The sequence below is a fragment of the Ursus arctos genome, unplaced genomic scaffold (assembly GCF_023065955.2).
Source record: "Ursus arctos isolate Adak ecotype North America unplaced genomic scaffold, UrsArc2.0 scaffold_2, whole genome shotgun sequence".
Taxonomy (NCBI): Eukaryota; Metazoa; Chordata; class Mammalia; order Carnivora; family Ursidae; genus Ursus; species Ursus arctos.
Genome location: NW_026622874.1, coordinates 34,292,609 through 34,313,882, shown reverse-complemented (window position 1 = coordinate 34,313,882; position 21,274 = coordinate 34,292,609). Strand labels below are relative to the sequence as shown.

The window sequence follows — 21,274 nt, the reverse complement described above, 5'->3', positions numbered from 1 at the left end:
GCATATCTAGGTTTTATTGAACACATTTTAACAGCATGGGAATGCAGAACATACTCTGCATGCCTCCTTAAAAATTGAATGCAAAGACCATAAACAAATGGAACCTCTGGCTTACCATACAGTTCCATCCATAAACCAGGCTTTTCCTTCCTTTATGAAATGGTCATAAGGAAATCGCCAGTTTTCCCAAGGTGTAGATTTGAGAGAGAGGCTGCGAAATACAGTTGACTCTTGAATAATGTGGGTGTCAGGGACACTGACCCCTCCTGTAGTTGAAAATGTGCATAACTTTTAACTCCTCAAAAAAGTTAACTACTAATAGCCTATGGTTGACCAAAAGCCTTACCAATGACATAACACATATTTTGTATGTTACATGTATTTTATACTACATTCCTAAACAATATAGTAAGCTAGAGAAAATAAAATATTATTAAGAGAATCATAAGAGGAAAATACATTTACAGTACTGTAAAAAGTCCTGTAAGTAGACCAGTGCAGTTCAAACCCATGTTCTAAGGTCACCTGCATTTGCAAAGATGTGACTGGGATGTAGGGAAACAAGCAATAATGCAATACCCTGGAACTATTAACAGCTATGGTATTTCCACCCCTAGATCCAAAGGGATGAGGGGAAAGACCCATGTGGAGAGGGCACCTATTCAGCTATGTGTTGCTTTTAATGTTGAGATGTAGTCAGCCCAAGGTGAGAGAGGGGAGGAAGTAAGTACCCTCACCTCCCTCCTCTCCCTTAGTGACCTCCCTCTTTGAAGCGAAACAGAAGCCGCAGAGTAAAAAAGCTATTAATGTAGCATATACAGAATGTAGATCAGAATCCCACAGCAAAGAACAGTCTGTAAAAGAGTGGGGAATGGAAGTGGAGGGGCAAATAAAAAATAGGACAGTTCATTGTGCTTCTTTAAAAAAAAAAAAAAAGTGAGTTAATAGCATTTCTTCATGAAAAACCATGAAGGGAAAACACATAAACAAAATGTGCTATCACCATGTTAAAAGAGTTGAAAAAAACATTTCAGTGACTTAAGCTTTAAGAGGGCTTATATTTGCAATGTTAATTGATGAATAACATTAACGATATGAAATAATATAAGTTAAGTGTACTTGAAAATCATTGTTACTCATATTAACATTTTTTGCTTAAAAAAACTAGTAGTGTTCTTATTGTGATCAGTCCTAAAGCCCCCCCCAGCCCCGCCCCCACAAAAAAACCTCAATAAACAATTTTGTTTAAAAATCGTTTAACAGGATTCAACGTCAGGTTATTTTGGGTGTCAATGAATATAATTTAGTATCTCCCCTTTCTCATTTTTCTACTCAGACTTTGTTTTGTGTATACTTTGTGTACCCATACACACGTCCATACATTATATTTTAGTTTCTTACTATCTTTAGAGGCAGGTATGGTATCGTGGATAAGAGCAAGACTGCAAACTGCCTGTGTACATATCCTAGCTTTGCAACTTGCTGTCTTGTGTGCTCTGTATTGTTCATCTGTAAAATACAAATAATAGTAGCCATTTCAACTGAAGTGAAAGTTGAAGTAAATGTGTAAAGGACTTTAAACAATCCTTTGTATATAGTAATACTAATATGCAAGCCATAATCATTATTATTAGATACCTACAATTAAAAACGAAGAAGTTGTCAAGGGCACTGGCTGTCAAAACCATTACTTATGAATTCTTGGGAATCTCAGTTTTCTTTGTTTATCTAGTTTTGCTCCCAGAATCCTGAGGTAAGAACCAGCATGTAAAATGACTGAGAACTTGTATAGACAGTCACAGAAATAAGCAGACTCACACAACGATAAATTTAATTTTCTTCATTCCCCCCCCCCATCTCTCCCCCAGGAAACCGCAAAAGGAAAGCTAATGAATATAATTCTGAGTGGGGTATATTAGCTGAGAGGAATGGTTTGAATTAAGTTTTGTCTACTTAACGGTTTTACCTAGGGTTGTCTCGGTCACCCGCAATGATTGCTACGTTTACTGTGGAAATGCTGTTAACTCTCTCCCCTTTAACCCAACCTGTTTACAAATAAGCGAATTTCGAGTCTAAACCACGGGTTTCCGGGTGTCGCCAAGACTCCACCAAGGTTTTCGCCTCCTTCGCTCAGAGCCAGTGGCGGCCCATGTAATCGTTTAAATAAGGCGCTGTCTTCTCATTGGCCGGAGGCTGCTGCGCATTGATTGGCCTTGTGAGGAAGTGGGCGGTGCCCTGGCGCGCCCATTGGTGGAGGCGAGAAGTTTAAACCGAAGTTAGGGCCACACTTGTTTTGCTCCCCTTTGGAGTTTGCGAATTTGTGGCGTTTGCTTCTTTTTTTTCTGGCGTGTCGGCGACTGGAAACGAAAGGGGGGCGAATTCGCTGTACGACCTCCACAGCCGCCTCCGAGCGGCCGCGGCCGGGGTCCCCGCTCCGCAGCAGCCTTGTGGGAGCTGCGCCAGAATCTCCGGGCGGCGTCTCGAAGCTGCCATGGCGACCCGGCTTGTGGGGCGAAGCTGGGAGGTGAGCCCCACCGAGCGGAGGCCGCCGGCGGGGCTGCGGGGCAACGCGGCCGAGGATGCCGCAGCTTCCCCGCCGGTCCTGTCTCTCAGCCACTTCTGCAGGTCGCCTTTCCTCTGCTTCGGAGATGTGCGCTTGGGAGACTCGCGGACGCTGCCTCTGGTCCTGGACAACCCTAACGACGAGATCACTGAAGTGAAGATCTCCCACTTCCCAGCCGCTGAGCAGGGCTTTAGTGTCTCGCTGCGCTGGTTCGAGCTGCAGGTAGGTGGTGGGCGGGGCGTGCCCGGGCCCGCGCTCCGGCTCCCGGCTCTCCTGTGCCCATTTTGGTTGCAGGGGTGCGACTTGAAAAAGAAACCCACAAACGAAGGACCCCTTACCTCCTTTCACTGACTCTGGGCTAGTCCTTATTCCACATGCTCTATAGATGGGTAGGGTCGGCGCTAATTTGGGCGGTGACAGCATATCACTACGCGTGCACGGTGCATCTTTAGAAGCATTTTAATCTATCTATTTATTTTTAGGATTGCCGGGAGTAACTTGGTTAGAGCAGCTTTTACTATCAGTCATCTTAATATGCGTTTTAGTTTACATATGTATCCGGGAAACTGACTCCAAATGGAGTCAAGGTAACTACTTATGCAGTGAAATAGTGAGCTTTGTTTTGGCTGAATATGTCTACAGCAAAAAAACAAGCATGTGATGCACATGCTTTAATATTTTGACCTTTTTTGCCCCTTTGCTACAGTGTAGTTTTAATGGTGAATCAAATTTAATTTTACAACTGTTGTTTCAAGAACAACCTGGGTAGCTTTTCTGCATTGCATTGGCCATAGTAATGCTTCCATCCCTCTTACCAAAAACTAAAGAATTTACGTGCTTATTTTGACTGCTGTGCCCTTCCCATTGAGAATCTCCGAAAGTGTGCAAATAGACGATTAGCTGAGGAAGTCTGACTAGTTGTCTATACAACTGCTTCATAAGGTAGTGAGAAGAGGCCCTAATCTGAGGTCCATTGACTTGTGTGCCAGCAGTGGTTCAGTTACACTTAAGAACCTGTCCCTCCCCTCTACTTTATGAATGCCTGCTTTTCGTTCTATGGGAAGATAGATTTTTTTTCCATCTGTGTAATACTTTTTATTTCTTTTTGTTATGTGGACTAGAGTTGTTTTATGGGTTTTTGATTTTTTTTTTTTAGAATTTGCTGTTTATTATAGAGTAAAAGTTCACTTTTTGAAAGTGTTATTTTAAATTAGCTGTTTATGATGTTTTATGGTTTCTACTTTGCAACAAAACTTGTCTTTTTTCCCCTGAAAAACGATGGACACAGAGTTTGTTTTGTCATTGTCGGGGTTTTGCATTTGATGAATTCCTGCCAGGCTGTGGATGCAATTAAGATTTTATTATAATTTTATTTTCTTGTTGAACCTTGTTATTAATAGCGGCTTTTTTCCTTATAATGAAATTAGATCGGGTAGGAAAATATATTTGACTTGTTAGATGTTACTAGGGTGTAGAGCATTGGTGACTAACAATTATTAGTCATCTGCTGTATTCTAAACTGTACATAATGTTTTGATTATTATGCATCACAACTTTTATATTTACTCAAAATGTGTTCTTTGATTATAGCCTAAAGAAAAAATTGTTATTTCTGTTAACTGGACACCATTAAAAGAAGGCCGAGTAAGAGAGATTGTGACATTTCTTGTAAATGATGTTCTGAAACACCAAGCTATATTACTAGGAAATGCAGAAGAGCAGAAAAAGAAAAAGGTAATAAGTTTTAATCATTCTGTGATTTACTCTAAGAAAATAAGAACATGTAAAAATTTTGAGAAGTCTTTTGTGTTTTTTTGTTTCAGATTTTTATTTAAATTCTAGTTAACATATAGTGTAATATTGGTTTCAGGAGTAGAATTTAATGATTCATCATTTACATATAATACCCAGTGCCCATCACAAGTGCTCTCTTTAATACCTAGCACCCATTTAGCCCATCCCTCACCCACATTCTCTCCAGCAACCCTCAATTTGTTCTCTATAGTTAAGAGTCTCTTGTCCCTCTTTTTTTCCCCTTCCCCCATGTTCGTCTGTTTGTTTCTTAAATTCCACATATGAGTGAAAGCATAGGTATTTGTCTTTCTGTCATTGACGTATTTCCCTTAGCATAATACACTGTAGCTCCATCCACCTCATTGCAAATGGCAAGATATTCTTTTTGATGACTGAGTAATATTCTGTTGTGTATACATATCCATCTTCTTTATCCGTTCATCAGTCAATGGACATTTGGGCTCTTCCCATAATTTGACTATTGTTGATAATGCTGCTATAAATTTTGAGGTGCACATGCCTTTTTGAATCGGTATTTTTGTGTCCTTTGGGTAAATACCCAATAGTACAATTGCTGGGTCTGAGGGTAGTTGTATTTTTAACTTTTTGAGGAACCTCCATACTGTTTTCCAGAGTGGCTGCACCAGTTCGCATTTCCACCAACAGTATAAGAAGGCTCCCCTTTCTCTGCACCCTTGCCATCATGTGTTTTTCCTGTGCTAATTTTATCCATTCTGACAGGTGTGAGGTGCTATTTCATCGTAGTTTTGACTTATATTTCCCTGATGATAAGTCATGTTGAGCATCTTTTCATGTCTTTTAGTCATCTAGACACCTTCTTTGGAGAAATAAATGTCTGTTATGTCTGTTGTTGTCTTCTGCCCATCTCCTAATTGATTATTTTTTCTTCGGGTGTTGAGTTTGATAAGCTCTTTATAGATTTTGGATACTAACCCTTTATCAGATATGTCATTTACAAGTATCTTCTCTCATTCCTTAGGTTACCTTTTTACTTTCATTGATTGTTTCCTTCACTGTGCAGAAGCTTTTTATCTTGATGACGTCCCAATAGTTCATTTTTGCTTTTCTTTCTCTTGCCTTAGAGACCTGTCTAGTAAGAAGTTGCTACAGCTGATGTCAAAGATGTTTCTGCCTATTTTTTCCTTTCGGATTTTGATGGTTTACTGTCTCACATAGATCTTTCATCCATTTTGAATTTATTTTTGTGCATGGTGTAAGAAAGTGGTCCAGTTTCATTCTTCTGCATGTGCCTGTCCAATTTTCCCAACACCATTTGTTGAAGAGACTTGTTTCCATTGGATATTCTTCCCTTCTTTGTTGAAGATTAGTTGACCATATAGTTGTGGGTCCATTTCTGGGTTTTCTATTCTGTTCTACTGATCTATGTGTCTGGTTTTGTGCCAGTACCATACTGTCTTGATGACTACAGCTTTGTAATATAACTTGAAATCCGGAATTGTCGGGGCGCCTGGGTGGCTCAGTTGGTTAAGCCACTACCTTCGGCTCAGGTCATGATCCCAGGGTCCTGGGATCGAGCCCTGCATTGGGCTCCTTGCAAAGCAAGGAGCCTGCTTCTCCCTCTCCCTCTGCCTGCTACTCTGCCTGCTTGTGCTTGCGTTCTGTCTCTGTCAAATAAATAAAATCTTAAAAAAAAAAAAAAAAGATCTGAAATTGTGATGCTTCCAGCTTTGCTTTTCTTTTGCAAGATTGCTTTGGCTATTCAGGTCTTTTGTGGTTTCATACACATATTAGGATTGTTTGTTCTAGCTCTGTGAAAAATGCCAGTGGTATTTTGATAGGGATTGCATTAAACATGTAGATTGCTTTGGGTAATATAAACATTTTAAGAAAATTTGTTCTTCCAACCCATGAGCATGGAATATTTTTCCATTTCTTTGTGTCATTTTCAAGTTCTTTCATAAGTGTTCTATAGTTTTCAGAATACAGATCTTTTACCTCTTTGATTAGGTTTACTCCTAGATACCTTATGGTTTTGGGTGCAGTTGTAAATGGAATCGAGTCCTTAATTTCCCTTTCTGCTCTTTCTTCATCAGTGTATAGAAATGCAATAGATTTCCGTATGTTGACTTCATATCCTGCAACTTTACTGAATTTATGTATCAGTTCTAGCAATTTTTTGGTGGAGTCTTTCATGTTTTCTACATGTAGTATCATATCTGCAAATAGTGAAAGACTTCTTCCTTGCTGATTTGAATGCCTTTTATTTCCTTTTGTTGTCTGACTGCTGAGGCTAGGACTTCTAGTACTATGTTAAATAACTGTGGTGAGAGTGGACATCTCTGTCGTGGGTCCCTGTCTTGGGACTGCAGAGGAAAAGCTCTGTTTTCCCCTTTGAAGATGATATTAGCTGTGGGTCTTTCATATATGGCCATAATGATGTTGAGATATGCTCTATCTATACCTACTTTGTTGAGGGTTTTTATCAAGAATGGATGCTGTACTTTGTCAAATGCTTTACCTGCATCTATGAGAGGATCATATGGTTTCGATCTTTCTTTTACTTGTGAATACTCAACCACCACTCCCTCCCCTTCACAGCACTTGTGATTCTTTTCTCCCCCAGATCATGTCTCTACACCTCCTACCTTCCACTGTGTGACCTCTTTTCTCCCTCCAGTTATGCAGTTTGTTTCTCAGTCCTCAGAATAATTTCTTGGGTGTTCAGAATGATTGCTTATCTAGCTGTGCTTGAGAGACGAGGCAAGAATAGGGTCCCTTTCCAGGGGCGCCTGGGTGGCACAGCGGTTAAGCGTCTGCCTTCGGCTCAGGGCGTGATCCCGGCGTTATGGGATCGAGCCCCACATCAGGCTCCTCCGCTATGAGCCTGCTTCTTCCTCTCCCACTCCCCCTGCTTGTGTTCCGTATCTCGCTGGCTATCTCTCTGTAGAATAAATAAAATCTTTAAAAAAAAAAAAAAAAAAAAAAAAAAAAAAAAGAATAGGGTCCCTTTCCTACTCTGTCATCTTAACTCCTCCGAAAGATTATTTTGATAAGTCTTGAGGTAACATACATAATATTGCTAATTTAAAGGTAATGTTCAGTAGCTATCAACTTAACCTGTATGTTTTGCTTATTTTTTGCAGAGGAGTCTTTGGGATACGATTAATAAGAAGAAAATGTCAGCCTCTTCAAGTAATAAGAGGATTTCCTGTATTCAAAATGTTAACAAAACATTTTGTGTTTCACAAAAAGTTGACAGAGTGAGGAACCCATTACAAGCTTGTGAAAATTTGGCTATGAATGAAAGCTGTTCTCCAACAGAAAACAACTCTTTAATCCTTGAAGAAAATAAAATACCGATATCACCTATTAGTCCCATTTTCAAGGAATGCCATGGTGAGACTTCCTTGCCTCTTTCTGTACGTCGATCTACAACATACACATCTCTTCATGCATGTGAAAACGGGGAACTGTTGAAAGCAGAAGGTGCCAGCATTTTGGAAGATTTTAATTTTAGTGAGAAAGTTGTAAATGAAACTTCCTTTAACTCCACAAATAATATTAATGGCCAAACTGAAGAGAATAGTAAACTTATTCTTACCCCAACCTGTTTTTCCACTTTGAACATTACACAAAGCCAAGGAAATTTTCTAAGCCCAGATTCCTTTGTAAAAAACAGCCATGAAGCTAATAATGAACTAAAGGTAGTGACATGTCTTTCATCAGATACGTTTATGAAAGATAATTCAAGTCCTGTGCATTTGGAATCAAAAACTGTACATGAAAATTACCGGACAATCTTAAGTCCTGATTCTTTCATAAATGATAATTATGGACTAAATCAGGATCTAGAATCAGAGTCAATTAATCCAATTCTATCCCCAAATCAATTTGTAAAAGATAATATGGCATATATATGTATATCCCAGCAAACATGTAGATTATCACCATCATCAAATAAAAATTCTCAGTTCTCACAGTCTCAAGATCAGAGAACAAATGGAGTTTTACCTCGTATTCCTGAATGTCGGGGTTCAGAATCTCCCAAAGCTATTTTTGAGGACCCCAAAGCTTTAGAAATGAAGTCAAATTGTTATAGTTCTACAACAGATCAACCTAAATTTTCTACAATTCAAGATATTCCTAGTTACAGCCATGATAAACTTACAAGACGCCCTATACTTTCTGCTACTGTTACTAAAAGGAAACCCACCTGTACCAGAGAAAACCAAAAGGAGACTAATAAACCAAAGGCAAAAAGAGGTCTCAACAGTGTAGCAGGCGAATTTGAAAAAGTAACAGATAATCGAAAAGAGAAAGATAGTTTTCAATCTTGTCTTCCAGTTATAGATCCAGTATTCAATAAATCTAAGAGTTATAAAAATGTAATAACTCCTCCCTCAAAGACCACTTTAGTTGCCCGTAAAAGAAAGAGTGAGGGAACCAGCAACGATGCAAATGTTAGAATTACAGTTACAGAACATACAGAGGTACAAGAAATCAAAAGAATCCATTTTTCTCCTGTGGAATCTAAAACGTCAACTGTTAAAAAAACAAAAAAAGTGATAATACCCATCTCAAAACACATGAACAGAGAGAAATTAAACCTGAAGAAGAAAACTGGTGAGTCTCATTTATAAAATCTTTAATGAAAGTATGCCTATAGGTTGCATATTTGCTGTTTCTTTTGTTTTAGTAAATTTTCTATCGATTAGCTTAAATTAAGTTGCACTTTTCATTTACCAGTTTGCTTAGTAGAAGATGGGGGCGAATTCTAAAATAGTTTTGATCTTGTTCTTATTGAAACTTTGATATTTTGTGCATTATCTTTCTGCATTAATTTCAATTTTTAAAAATGCATTAAATACTTATCTTGATTACAGAGTTATTTGGCACCCTCTCAAGTTTTATACCCAGGGGAAGTACTTTACTTGTCTCACCTTAGTCCAGGCCCTGACTGGAGGATCCAGTGAGGTGCCCGGCCCCCATCATACCATCTGAAAAAATGCAGAAGAGGCCTTTGCATACCCTCTGCACCTCCTGGCATTATTCTCCCTCAGCCTTTACTTGACCATTAATTAGGAATTAAGATAGGGCCCCAGAGCTCTGGATTCCTCCAGGAAAAACATCATTGTTCCTTCCCCACTACTCACAGCCTTACCATCAAGGCTGCCTCAAAAACAGGACTAATTCCATCATGCCCCTTTAACCCAAATTACCTCATGACAGTCAAGGTCAAGGCAGGCACACTACTTATTTAGCAGGTAATTTGAAAGAATCCTAGAACTCCCACGAAGTATCACTCATCTCCTTTCTCTCATTTATTATCTCATTTCTCTTTGAATATCTCCTAATTTGAACCATTTTCTCTATCTCTCCAGCCCTTTAAAGTGTCTGTGCTCTCTGAACTCATGGTCCTTCATTAGCATTGTCTTTTATAAACATTCCCTCATTCTGTTACCTTGCTGAAACCTGGCTGTCCCCTGAAAACCCCGTTTTCATTGCAGCGCTCCAAGTTGTGTCCGTTTTCCTTCCTATTCCTTTGACCTTGGGCCTCTTGATGGGGTAGTGGTCCACCTTCCTTCTCACATCTGCTTCTAGACTATTTTTTCTTCTTTTTCCTTGAAAACAAATGAAAAGAAAGCAAACAGCAATAGAATAGCTTGAAGTTCATTTTTCATTCTCTTCCACCTATATTCCTCCTTGTTATAATGAAAGATTACTCTCAAGATTTTTACATTGGGCTCATTTGGCTTCTCCAAAACTACCATCATTATTTTTTATCATTTCAAAATCCTTGTAGGGTCTTTCCAATACCCTGGCCTTTTAGTTCAACATACTTCATCCTAAAAACATCTCCGTCTCTAATCACCATCTCTATGATTTTAGCATTTTCTCTTGAAACCCAACTCCAACATTTTTTCTCCCCTTCCTACACATACAGTTCTTTAATCCATCATGATTTCAGCAGTCCTCACTCTGACATGTCCTTACTTTCCTACTTATACAGCTTGGACTCCGTGACTCATCATAATCATTCCATTCATCTCTCTTCCACTCATTATATTTGTCTAGCAAATTCCAATCTCAATCAAACTCTACCTGCGCTGTGCCTGAATCTTGCTGGTTGGTCTTTAAATTAATGACCACAAATCTCAAATAAGCCCTTAACTCTGTTTGGCTATTTTTGGATTTATTGACTTTAATCACTTTGCTACAGACTGTCTCATCCCTCCCTTCTTTCCTCCTGAAACCTCTAACACTTTTGTTTCCTCCTCTCCCATGATTGAGAATAGTGGGTAACATTTACTGAGCATGTCTTCTGTCAGACCCAGTTGTAAGTGTTTTACTCTTACCTCCCTTTTTTTTTGTTTTTTTAAGATTTTATTTATTTAGTTGACAGAGACAGCCAGCGAGAGAGGGAACACAAGCAGGGGGAGCAGGAGAGGAAGAAGCAGGCTCATAGCAGAGGAGCCCGATGTGGGTCTCGATCCCATAACGCCAGGATCACACCCTGAGCCGAAGGCAGACGCTTAATGACTGTGCCACCCAGGCGCCCCTACTCTTACCTCCTTTAATACTTGTAACAGTTACACAAAATAATTGTTATCAATACATTTTCAAAATAAGGAAACCAGTGCATCCAGAAGTTGAATAATTTGCCTAAGATCGCAGAGGTAGTAAATGATAAAGCTAGGGTTCTACCCCAGGCAGTTAGGCTCCAGAGATAGTCCTCTGAACCTTGTCTAAGCTGATGATCTGCTTCCTACTTCATTGAGTCAGTAGAAGTATTGAAGAAAACCTTAACACACTCGACATTTACCACCCTCACTTGTGTTTCATCCACTACTTTCTTCCCACCTACTAAAGCGTGAAGTGTCTATGCACTCAGTGTGGCTGAGCTCTTCACTGGTACGACAGATCCTGTGACCTTCTACCCAAGGATGTTGCTTTAGCGATTGTCTTCTCTCTCCCATATCTTCGATTTTTTACTCCCTACTGAGTCATTTCTGATACAAATATGCTGTTATTCCATCTCTTAACAAAAACTTATTAATACCATTTGTCCCTCCTTCAGCCGCTGCTCCATTTTCTGCTTTCTTTTGAGCTAGAGTCCTTAAAAGAAACCAAGTATTCACTTTGTCATTGTTCACTGGGATATGTATACTTTTATGTGTAAACATGATACTTGAATTAAAAGGTACTTTTTTAATGTAAAAAACTCATTTCGAAAGTCGCTTGAATTAGCCGTTTCTACTTTGTCTCTTATTTTTTGAACCCATTTCAATCAGGTTTTGACTACTGAAACTTTTCTTGTCGAGGTTATTAATACCTCCACACTATTAAATCTGATAAATACGTATGAATCTTCATCTTGAACTAGGAGCAAACTGTTTGATACTTTGAACCTCTGTCTTCTTGGAACACTTGATTCTGCCATCCCCACTTTCTCCTGGTTCTTTTCCTACTTTACTGGTTCCTTCTCAGTTTTCCTTGTGGAGTGCTCTTTAGCACCCCAACCTCTAAATCTTGGAGTCAGTGAAGGCTTAGTCACTGACCCTTTTTCATACTCTTTTTTTTTTTTTAAGTTTTTATTTATTTATTGTCAGAGAGCACAAGCAGGAGGAGCAGCAGGCAGAGGGAGAAGTAGGCTCCCTGCTGAGCAAGGAGCCCGATGGGGGATTCAGTTCCAGGGCCCTGGGATCATGACCTGAGCTAAAGGCAACTGCTTAACCGACTGAGCCACCCAGGCGCCCCCTTTTTCATATTCATACTCTTACTCATTCCTTAGTGATCTCATTCCATCTTATAGTTTTCAGTGCTATCCATACATGAAGACCTCCCAATTTTATATCTTTAGGATGGACCTCTAATTTATAGACTTATTTATCCAACATATAACTTTTCTGCTTCACTGTCTAGTGAACATCTTTATTTAATTTGTCCAAAGCCAAACCTTTGCTATCCCCTCTCCCATGATACACCTACCTGGCATTTTACTCCTGTCACAATACACCTGTTGGGACCTCTCATCTCAGGCCCAAACCTTGTAAATGTCCTTAAGTGTATTTCTCTCCAACCTTTTCTTTATAAATTCAGTCTGTCTGGTTCCAAAATTCAGTCCATTAACAAATCCTATCTTCTCTTTCTTCTAAATACAGAATCTGATCACTTCTTATCATTTCCATTGGCTCCTGATTTAGTCCATGTCATTGCAGAGCCTACTAATAGATCTTGCTTTCATCTTTGGTTTCTCTATAGTCTGTTTTCCACATAGTAACCAGGGTAATACTTTAAAAATTAGTTGGATTCTGACGTTCTCCAGTTCTGTACCCTCAAATGGCTTCCCATTTCACTGAAAGCCGAAGTTTTTACAATGATGTACAAGGCCCTATAAGATCTGTATTACCACCCATCTCCTTCCCCCCCCCCCCTTCTCTCTCTCTCCCCCTTGCTCACTCTGCTCCTACCACCCTGGCTTCTTTGTTATCCTTGAATCTTCAAACATGCTCTGTCCTCGGGGTATTTCAGGTTTATTGTCCCATCTATATAGAATGACTTCCTTCTCCAGCTCCCTCCTCTCAGACTCAAAAAGGCCAATAACTTGCCCAAGGTCACAGAAACTACAAAAGTAGAGAAGTAGAGTTATAATTTAAACTCGAGTCTCTCTTACTACAAAATAAATGTTCTTTCTACCATATTTTGCTATACTGTTATGGTTTAAGAGAAAGAACAAGTAAATGTAAAGGTTTTACTTTGGGCATCGACCAAAGATGATAGTGATTGGGTTCCATTGGCCTCAAATTTCTGATGTGCCAAGATAGATGGAGGCAAAGAGTGGTATCCAATATCTGGCTTTCCCACTCCCTTGCTCAGGAACCTCAGTGACTCTCTGCTGTTATCAGATCATTTCCAGGCTTGTTATTCTGCCGATTAAGGTCGTTTGACCTCTCTGTTGCCAGTCTGCTAACTTACATTCCACAACATTCTTTGCCATGCTAGTCTTGTCATTCCATCCATTTATCTTCCTTTTTTTTTTTTTTTTTTTTTTGCTGTTGTTAACCTCATACATATTTACACAACTTTTTTTTCTTGTGATGAGGACTTTTAAGATTTACTTTCTTAGCAACTTTCAAATAGGCAATACAGTATTATTAACTAATCACCATGCTGTATATTACATCCCCATGACTTATTTATTTTATAACTGGAAGTTTATACTTTTGACCCTCCTCACTCCTACTACTCCCCTCCTTAGGCAATCACAAATCTGTTCTCTGTATCTATGAACTTGGCTTTTGTTTTTGTTTTAGATTTCACATGCAAGTGAGATCATATGGTATTTGTCTTTCTCTGTCTGACCTACACTTAGGATAATGCCCTCAAGGTCTTTCCATGTTGTCACAAGTGGCAAGATTTCATCCATTTTTGTAGCTGAATAATATTCCATATATATATAGCATTTTCTTTATCCATTCACCCATTGAAGGGACTCTTGGGTTGTTTCCATATCTTGGTTGTTGTAAGTGATACTGCAGTGAACATGGGAGCGCATGTCTCTTTTTGAGTTAGTGTTTCTGTTTTCTTCATAAAAATATCCTGAAGTGGAATTGCTGGTATGGTAGCTCTAGTGTTAATTTTTTGAGGAACCTCCATACTCTTTTCCATTGGCTGTACCAATTTACATTCCTTCCAACAGTGCACCAGGGTTCCCTTTTCTCCTCATCCTTGTCAACACTATTATTTCTTGTCTTTTTGATTATAAACATTCTAACAGATGTGAGATGATAGCTCATTGTGGTTTTGATTTGCATGTCCTTGATGATGAGTGATGTTGAACATCTTTTCATGTGTCTGGTGGCCATCTCTACGTCTTCTTTGGGGACATGTCTATTCAGATCTTTTGCTCGTTTTTTTATTTGAATTATTTGGGGGACTTTTTTGCTCTTGAGTTGTTTGAGTTCTTTTTCTATTTTTTGGATATTAACCCCCTATCAGAGTTTTCTCCCATTCAGTATGTTACCTTTGATTTGGCTGATGATTTTCTTTGCTGTGCTGAAGTTTGTAGTTTGATGTAGTCTCACTTGTTTCTTTTTGCTTTTGTTGCCTTTGCTTTTGGTGTCAGATCCAAAACTCATCACCAAGTCAAGGAGCTTACCACCTGTTTTTTTTTCCTAAGAGCTTTATGGTTTCTGGTCTCACATTCAAGTCTTTAGTCCATTTTGAGTTGATTTTTGTGCATAATATAACATAGTAGTAGAGTTTCATTCTTTTGCATGTGGCTGTTCAGTTTTCCCAATACCATTTATTGAAGAGACTGTATAATGTATATTCTTCCCTCCTTTGAATGTAGATCAGTTGACCATGTATGTGTGGATTTATTTCTGGGCTCTCTATTCTACTCCACTGATCTGTGTGCCTGTTTTTATGTCAATACCATACTGTTTTGTTTACTGTAGCTTTGTAATGTAGTTTGAAATCAGGGTGTGTGATGCCTCTAGCTTTGTTCTTTTTTCTCAAGATTGCTTTGGCTATTTGAGGGCTTTTGTGGTTCCACAGAAATCTTAAGACTATTTGTTCTATTCCTGTGAAAAATACCATAGGAAATTTGATAGGGATTTCATTGAATCTGTAGATTTCTTTGGGTAGTATGGACATTTTAACAACATTAATTTTTTAAATCCATGAGTCTGGAATATCTTTCCATTTATTTGTGTCTTCAGTTTCTTTCATCAATGTCTTATAGTTTTGTATATTGATTTTTGTATCCTGAATCTTTACAGAATTCATTTATTCTAACGGTTTTGTGATGGAGTCTTTAGGGGTTTCTATATATAATATTTCATCTGCAAATAGTGACAATTTTACTTCTTTCTAATGTGGATTCGTTTTCTTTCTTTTTCTTGCCCAATTGCTCTAGCATGGATTTCCAATACTGTGCTGAATAAAAGTGGCAAGACTGGGCATCCTTGTCTTATTCCTGACCATGTATCCTCTTGTTAACTTTCTTACCTATTGTTTTCTCACTAATTCAAATCTTTCACTTATTTCAAGTACTATAGTCAACTTTTATTAACTCCCTGATGGCTTTCCCTCTAGGTATGTTCCCTAAGCAAATTTGAACTCAGCATATATATAACATCTTGTATGTTAACTCTATTTCTTTGCTTGTATTTCTTATTTCCTATAGATATTATCTGACCAGATAACAAATTCTTTGAGAATAAGGAACATACCTATATCTGTTTTGATCTCGTACAAGGTGTACAATAAATGATGAATAATGAGTTTCTTTAAGGTGGCCACCTAGTTGGGGCTCTTTGCAAGGTTTAAAGAAAATTAGTCACATTGAGTATCTGACTTATGAGCCTATATGAGAGAGTAACACTCACTAAGAATAACCAACTCTTTCTATTCTGGCAAACCCAGGAGAGCAAAGAAAGAAGTCAATTTTCCAAGATATATTTATTCAGTATTGATAAGGTGCCTACTGTGTGCTATGCATTGTTCTAGGCTCTATGGGTACAAGGAGAAAAGGTATAATTCCTGTCTTCAAGCTGCTCTCAGTCCTCTGACTGAGCTATGCACAGGGAATCATGGAAGCACAGAAAGGGAGGCACATAATTTGGCCTTTCTGAGTGGTGAGGCGCTGTGAGATGGCTCCAGGAAAGGATCCCCACAGAATAAAATGATTCCATGTAGAGGTACTAGCTTCTGTGGTGTTTCAGAATGAGGACTTTTTCCTCTTATTTTTATTTTTAAAAGGTTCAGATACAAAGAAATTTATAACCTCATAAATATGTCACAATTTGACTATGTTCCTTATTTTCACAACTGGTATAGATTTGTAATCCTTCTAAATCAAAACTAAGCAAACTTTTTCTCTAAAGGTCCAGATAATTAATATTTAGGTTTCGAAGGCCAAATGATTTCTATCACAACTACTGAGCCTACACCACTGTAGAAGGAAAAAGCCACAGACAATGTGTGAATGAGTAAGTGTGGCTGTGTTCCAATACAATTTTATTTATGGACACTGAAATTTGAATTTCATGTAATTTTCATGTGTCATAAAATACAATCATTTTGATTTTTTTTTCCCCAAATTATTTACAGATATGAAAACTAATCTTAGGTTATAGACCACGTAAAAATGGGCAGTGGGCTGGATTTTGCCTGTGGATCATAGTTTGCTCTCTTCTGCCTTTTCTTAGCTCTTTCTTTATATTTAGTAGGTGTATCATCTGGTATGAAACCTGCTTTTGAGGGAGTGGACTGCTATTCTGCTATAACCTATATTAACCTGTAAACTATACCACTTTGCCGCCGTGACTTTTATTGCAGTTTCCTTTGTAGATACCACCTACTATCTCTCTCAGTCACCTGGGTTGGATACCTGGAAATCCTCTGAAGTTCTCATTCTTTACCGCTCGCTTAGCCAGTGGTTATTAAGGCTTGTATCTTCTATTAAAATAACTCTTCTAATTTTCTCCACTGCTTCTGTTTTAATTTAAATTCTCACAATAGCTAAGTTGGGCCATAATAGCTTCCTCTTAGCTTTCTATCTCTAGTCTTGACCCCTTTTATTCTACTGGTCACTGTTTTCTAAAATGTAAACAATGGTGTTACTTCCTAGATTTAAATCTTTCATTGGCATCAAACTGATAAATAGTGCAGGCTCTGGGGCTATACTGCCTAGCTCTGCCACTTACTAGCTTGTTAACTTGAAAACAATAGGTAAGAAAGTTAACAAGAGGATACATGGTCAGGAATAAGAAAACAATAGGTAAGAAAGTTAACAAGCTAGTAAGTGGCAGAGCTAGGCAGTATAGCCCCAGAGCCTGCACTATTAATCAGTTTGATGCCAATGAAAGATTTAACTTGACCAAGTAGCTTAATTGTTCTAAGCTCCAGTATCCTAATTATATAAAATACGGATAATAATAGTACACTTCTTAGAGGTTTGCCGGGATGATTATTACCTGGGGAATTCTATATTAAAAGACTGCGATAGTGCCTGAAACAAAGTATTCAAACATTAGCTGCCACTATTTTTATTAAGATTGAACTCTTTTCTACTTTTTTCAACCTCTTCTTCTATTGTTTTTCTGATAGGTATGTTTTACTCCAGCCACATTGCAGTTCTGTCAACAACCACATTCCGCATGGCTAACTTCCACTTTAAGAGTCAGCTCAAGTGTATTCACATTTAAGAAGGCTGTCCTACCCTTCTAAGTGAAGTTAGCTCTCCCTTCTTGTTCTCATAGCTGCTTAAATGTAGTTCTCCTTTAAGTAGTGTATTATAATTTCTTTTAAATTTCTGTACTAGACCGAGAACTTCCAAGGGCTGGGACCATATCTACAATTCTGCATTCTCAGTACCTACACAGAATCTGCGATATATACATACAATAAATGGTGATTGAATGTGAATCACAGCTTCTGCAGACACAAGATAAAGTATAGCTTCTGGTCTGTAACTTCCACATGTAGGTTTTATTGACCACCAAGTTCATAGTATACCAGGCACGTAGTAGTTATTAAGTATTTGCTAAATGACTGTGATATTGAAGAACCCAAATTTGACTTTAGGACAGTTTATTCATGGAATTTATTTCATTTTTGATGCTATTATTCTGCTTTCTAATTTATTTTAGATTCATTGGTATACAGAACTCCTAATTCTAAAACAAGCAAAAGGACAAAACCCATTGTTGCTGTGGCACAGTCTACTTTGACCTTCATAAAACCATTAAAAACAGGTAAGTGTTCATTATTTTTCAAGTCACTGAAAAACTGACATGGAATGAAGCATTAATTGCATTTCAAGTGGAAATGAATTGATGCTTTTTATTGAAGCCTTGCAGAATTGTAAATATGTGTATTCAAATAACAGAATATTTTCTCAGACTTCAGTGAAATTAACTCATGTTGACTTAGGATTTTTAAATAACGAGGAGGTACAGTGGTACTTTTTCCCTTCAAACTTTGATTGTATTTTATATCTAAACGTTTTCAACTGTTCTCAGCAAGTAGTAGAAAAGCAAATATTGTTCAGTGTTTAAAGGTGGTTTTGCTGGTAAAAATGGTCTTTTGCTATATATTGCATAATAATTTAAAAGAGAATTTCTTACGCAATAAACCAATTGTATTCTTAGATATTCCTAGACACCCAATGCCATTTGCTGCAAAAAACATGTTTTATGATGAACGCTGGAAGGAAAAGCAGGAGCAGGGGTTCACTTGGTGGCTAAATTTTATATTAACTCCTGATGACTTCACTGTAAAAACAAGTATTTCTGAAGGTAAACATTAATGTTTAAATTAAATAATATTCTTGTTTTAACAGTTCTTAACATGAATTGTCATTTTTAAATTATGCATATATATTATAGTTAATGGTTCACTAATTCATTGACATGAATGCTAAAGATTGTGTGGGTGAGAATTTTTAGGGAATTCTTTACTGAAAGTACTAAACTTTGCTTTTTCCTTTTGCTTTCCATTCTTGTTCATCAGCCAATGCAATTCCAGCCTTTCAGGGGAATGAGTTTTATTTTAATATAGATTCAGTTTGAGTTAACAGTGAAACATGGCTACTAAGAAATCCAATTCAATCTTCACCTCATTAAAAGAGTATAATGTCCTGGTGAATAAATCTAACAGTCTTGTATGGCAAACATCTCAGTGCATGTTCTGAGGAGACGCAGGTGTAGAACAAGATGGAAACATGCTGTCCTTCAGACATTTGAAGGCTTTTTTCCTGAGAGAAAAAGAAACTTGGGATACTCTTGCATAGAAATTATAGGGATCAGTTCAACTCAAGATAAGGAAACATCTTTGTAAACATTTAAATTGCCAAGCCATTATATAGGCTGTCTTTAAGATGATAGTTTCTCCATTGTTGCAGTGTCAGGGTGGCCTGTCTGTATTTGTTAGAGAATAGTGTATAGCTTGTTTACATTAAAAGGCCCTCTGGCAAAATGATCTCTAAGGCAGCTTTTCTTTTTCTCCAAAAGTAAACACAGACTGATTTTTAGTTTTCCTCCTTTTTTTTTTAAATGCTTTATTTAAAAAAAAAAAAAGATTTTATTTATTTATTTGACAGAGAGACAGCCAGCGAGAGAGGGAACACACGCAGGGAGAGTGGGAGAGGAAGAAGCAGGCTCCCAGCGGAGGAGCCTGATGTGGGGCTCGATCCCAGGACTCCAGGATCACGCCCTGAGCCGAAGGCAGACACTTAACGACTGAGTCACCCAGGCGCCCCTTTAGTTTTCTTCTTGAGAGAAAATGTGTTTTATAAAAATTCAAGTTGCATTTCAAAATTTAATTGATTTTTTAAAGTCACATTCTTTAGAGACTTATTTTTTTTTAAGTTATCAAAAAGAATGGAAACAGAGAAACTAGTTGGGAGACTATTTCATTAGCATAGGTTAGAGATGATAGTGTGTGAACTTGGGTAATAGTGGTGGAGGTTGTGAGAGGTGGTTAGACTTGAGATCCATTTTGCAGGTAGAGCCCCAAGTTGCAATGATAGAATGGTCTAAGGGACTGAGTGAATGGTGACACTCATATTTCGAGATAGGAAAGAAAAGAGCAGGCTTGGAAGGGGCAGAGAATAGACCCTGTTTCAGCCATCTTAAACTTGCACTTATTGCTGGTTTTAAGGATATATGTATATATTGTTTAACCAGAAACATTCTTCCTTTTGTTTTTGCCCAGTAAATGCTGCTACTCTTCTTTTGGGAGTGGAGAGTCAACATAAAATCAGTGTACCTAGAGCTCCTACAAAAGATGAAATGTCTCTCAGAGCTTACACTGCTCGGTGCAGGTTGAATAGATTACGTCGTGCAGCATGTCGCTTATTTACTTCTGAAAAAATGGTTAAAGCTATTAAGAAGCTTGAAATTGAAATTGAAGCTAGGCGGTTAATTGTTAGAAAAGATAGACACCTCTGGAAAGATGTGGGTAAGAAGATTATAAAAATCTTTATTTATAAAGATTCTTTATATCTAAAGATGTGATTATTTATATTTTTTTAAAGATTTATTTATTTATTTATTTATTTATTTATTTGAGAGAGAGAGCATGCATGTGCATGCATGGTGGGAGGGCCAAAGGGAGAGGGAGAGAGAGAATCCTCAAGCAGACCCCCCACTGAGCGCAGAGCCTGATGCAGGGCTCATCCCAGAACCCTGAGACTATGACCTGAGCCAAAATCAAGAGTCGGATGTTTAACTGACTGAGCTACCCGGGCACCACTTGAGATTAATTCTTTAAAAACACTCAAGATTTTGTATTTCAGAGTCAAATATGTACATGATTTGACTTTGCTGCCTAAAATCTCATGTACTTTAATACGATCATATATATATTTAAGAATGGCTTGTATTTAAATTAACTGATTTCGTATAAGTGATTATCCCTATTTTCCACTGATTTCTCTCCATAAAATTTTATTTATTGTCTTTGTTTGATTAGTGGTCTGAACTTACTTGCTTCTCACATGCATTTCAGGAGAACGGCAGAAAGTCCTGAATTGGCTGTTGTCATATAATCCTTTATGGCTACGAATTGGCCTAGAGGTAAGTATATGCTTCAGTTTTTGAAATTTCATACTTTTTATTATATACTTTTATTGTATACTTCTTTTATTATGTATATCTTTAGTAGACTTTTTATTATGTGTTTTAATAGATTTTTTAATAAAATATGGTTTCACTTATAAAGTCATTTGGTTAGCTTAATTGGTCTTTCAGTATAAAATTTAAAGTCCTTTAATAAATGTTTAGTAGGTAATTGGATCATGCCAGTATATATTATCGCCATATCCTCATATAGTAATTTTTCTACTTTCTTAAATATGTATAATTTGGTACTGAATATAATAACAAGTATTGTAAGCTCCTTTTTGAGCTTTTACAAATGATATAC

General features: G+C 37.7%; 1 protein-coding gene across 4 annotated transcripts in view; it reads left to right on the top strand.

The window, feature by feature from the left end:
- Positions 1-2,263: 2,263 nt before the first annotated feature.
- The window catches only part of ASPM (assembly factor for spindle microtubules), a 61,571-nt gene continuing 42,560 nt past the window's right edge, over positions 2,264-21,274 (top strand). For all 4 annotated transcript variants that reach the window (XM_026480724.4, XM_057315392.1, XM_057315390.1 and 1 more), the window contains exons 1-7: positions 2,264-2,785; positions 4,154-4,297; positions 7,483-8,962; positions 17,998-18,102; positions 18,499-18,645; positions 20,063-20,308; positions 20,858-20,925. In XM_026480724.4, the coding sequence (XP_026336509.2) occupies positions 2,492-2,785; positions 4,154-4,297; positions 7,483-8,962; positions 17,998-18,102; positions 18,499-18,645; positions 20,063-20,308; positions 20,858-20,925 (2,484 nt within the window). In that variant the 5' untranslated portion in view covers positions 2,264-2,491. The remainder of the gene's footprint in view (positions 2,786-4,153; positions 4,298-7,482; positions 8,963-17,997; positions 18,103-18,498; positions 18,646-20,062; positions 20,309-20,857; positions 20,926-21,274) is intronic.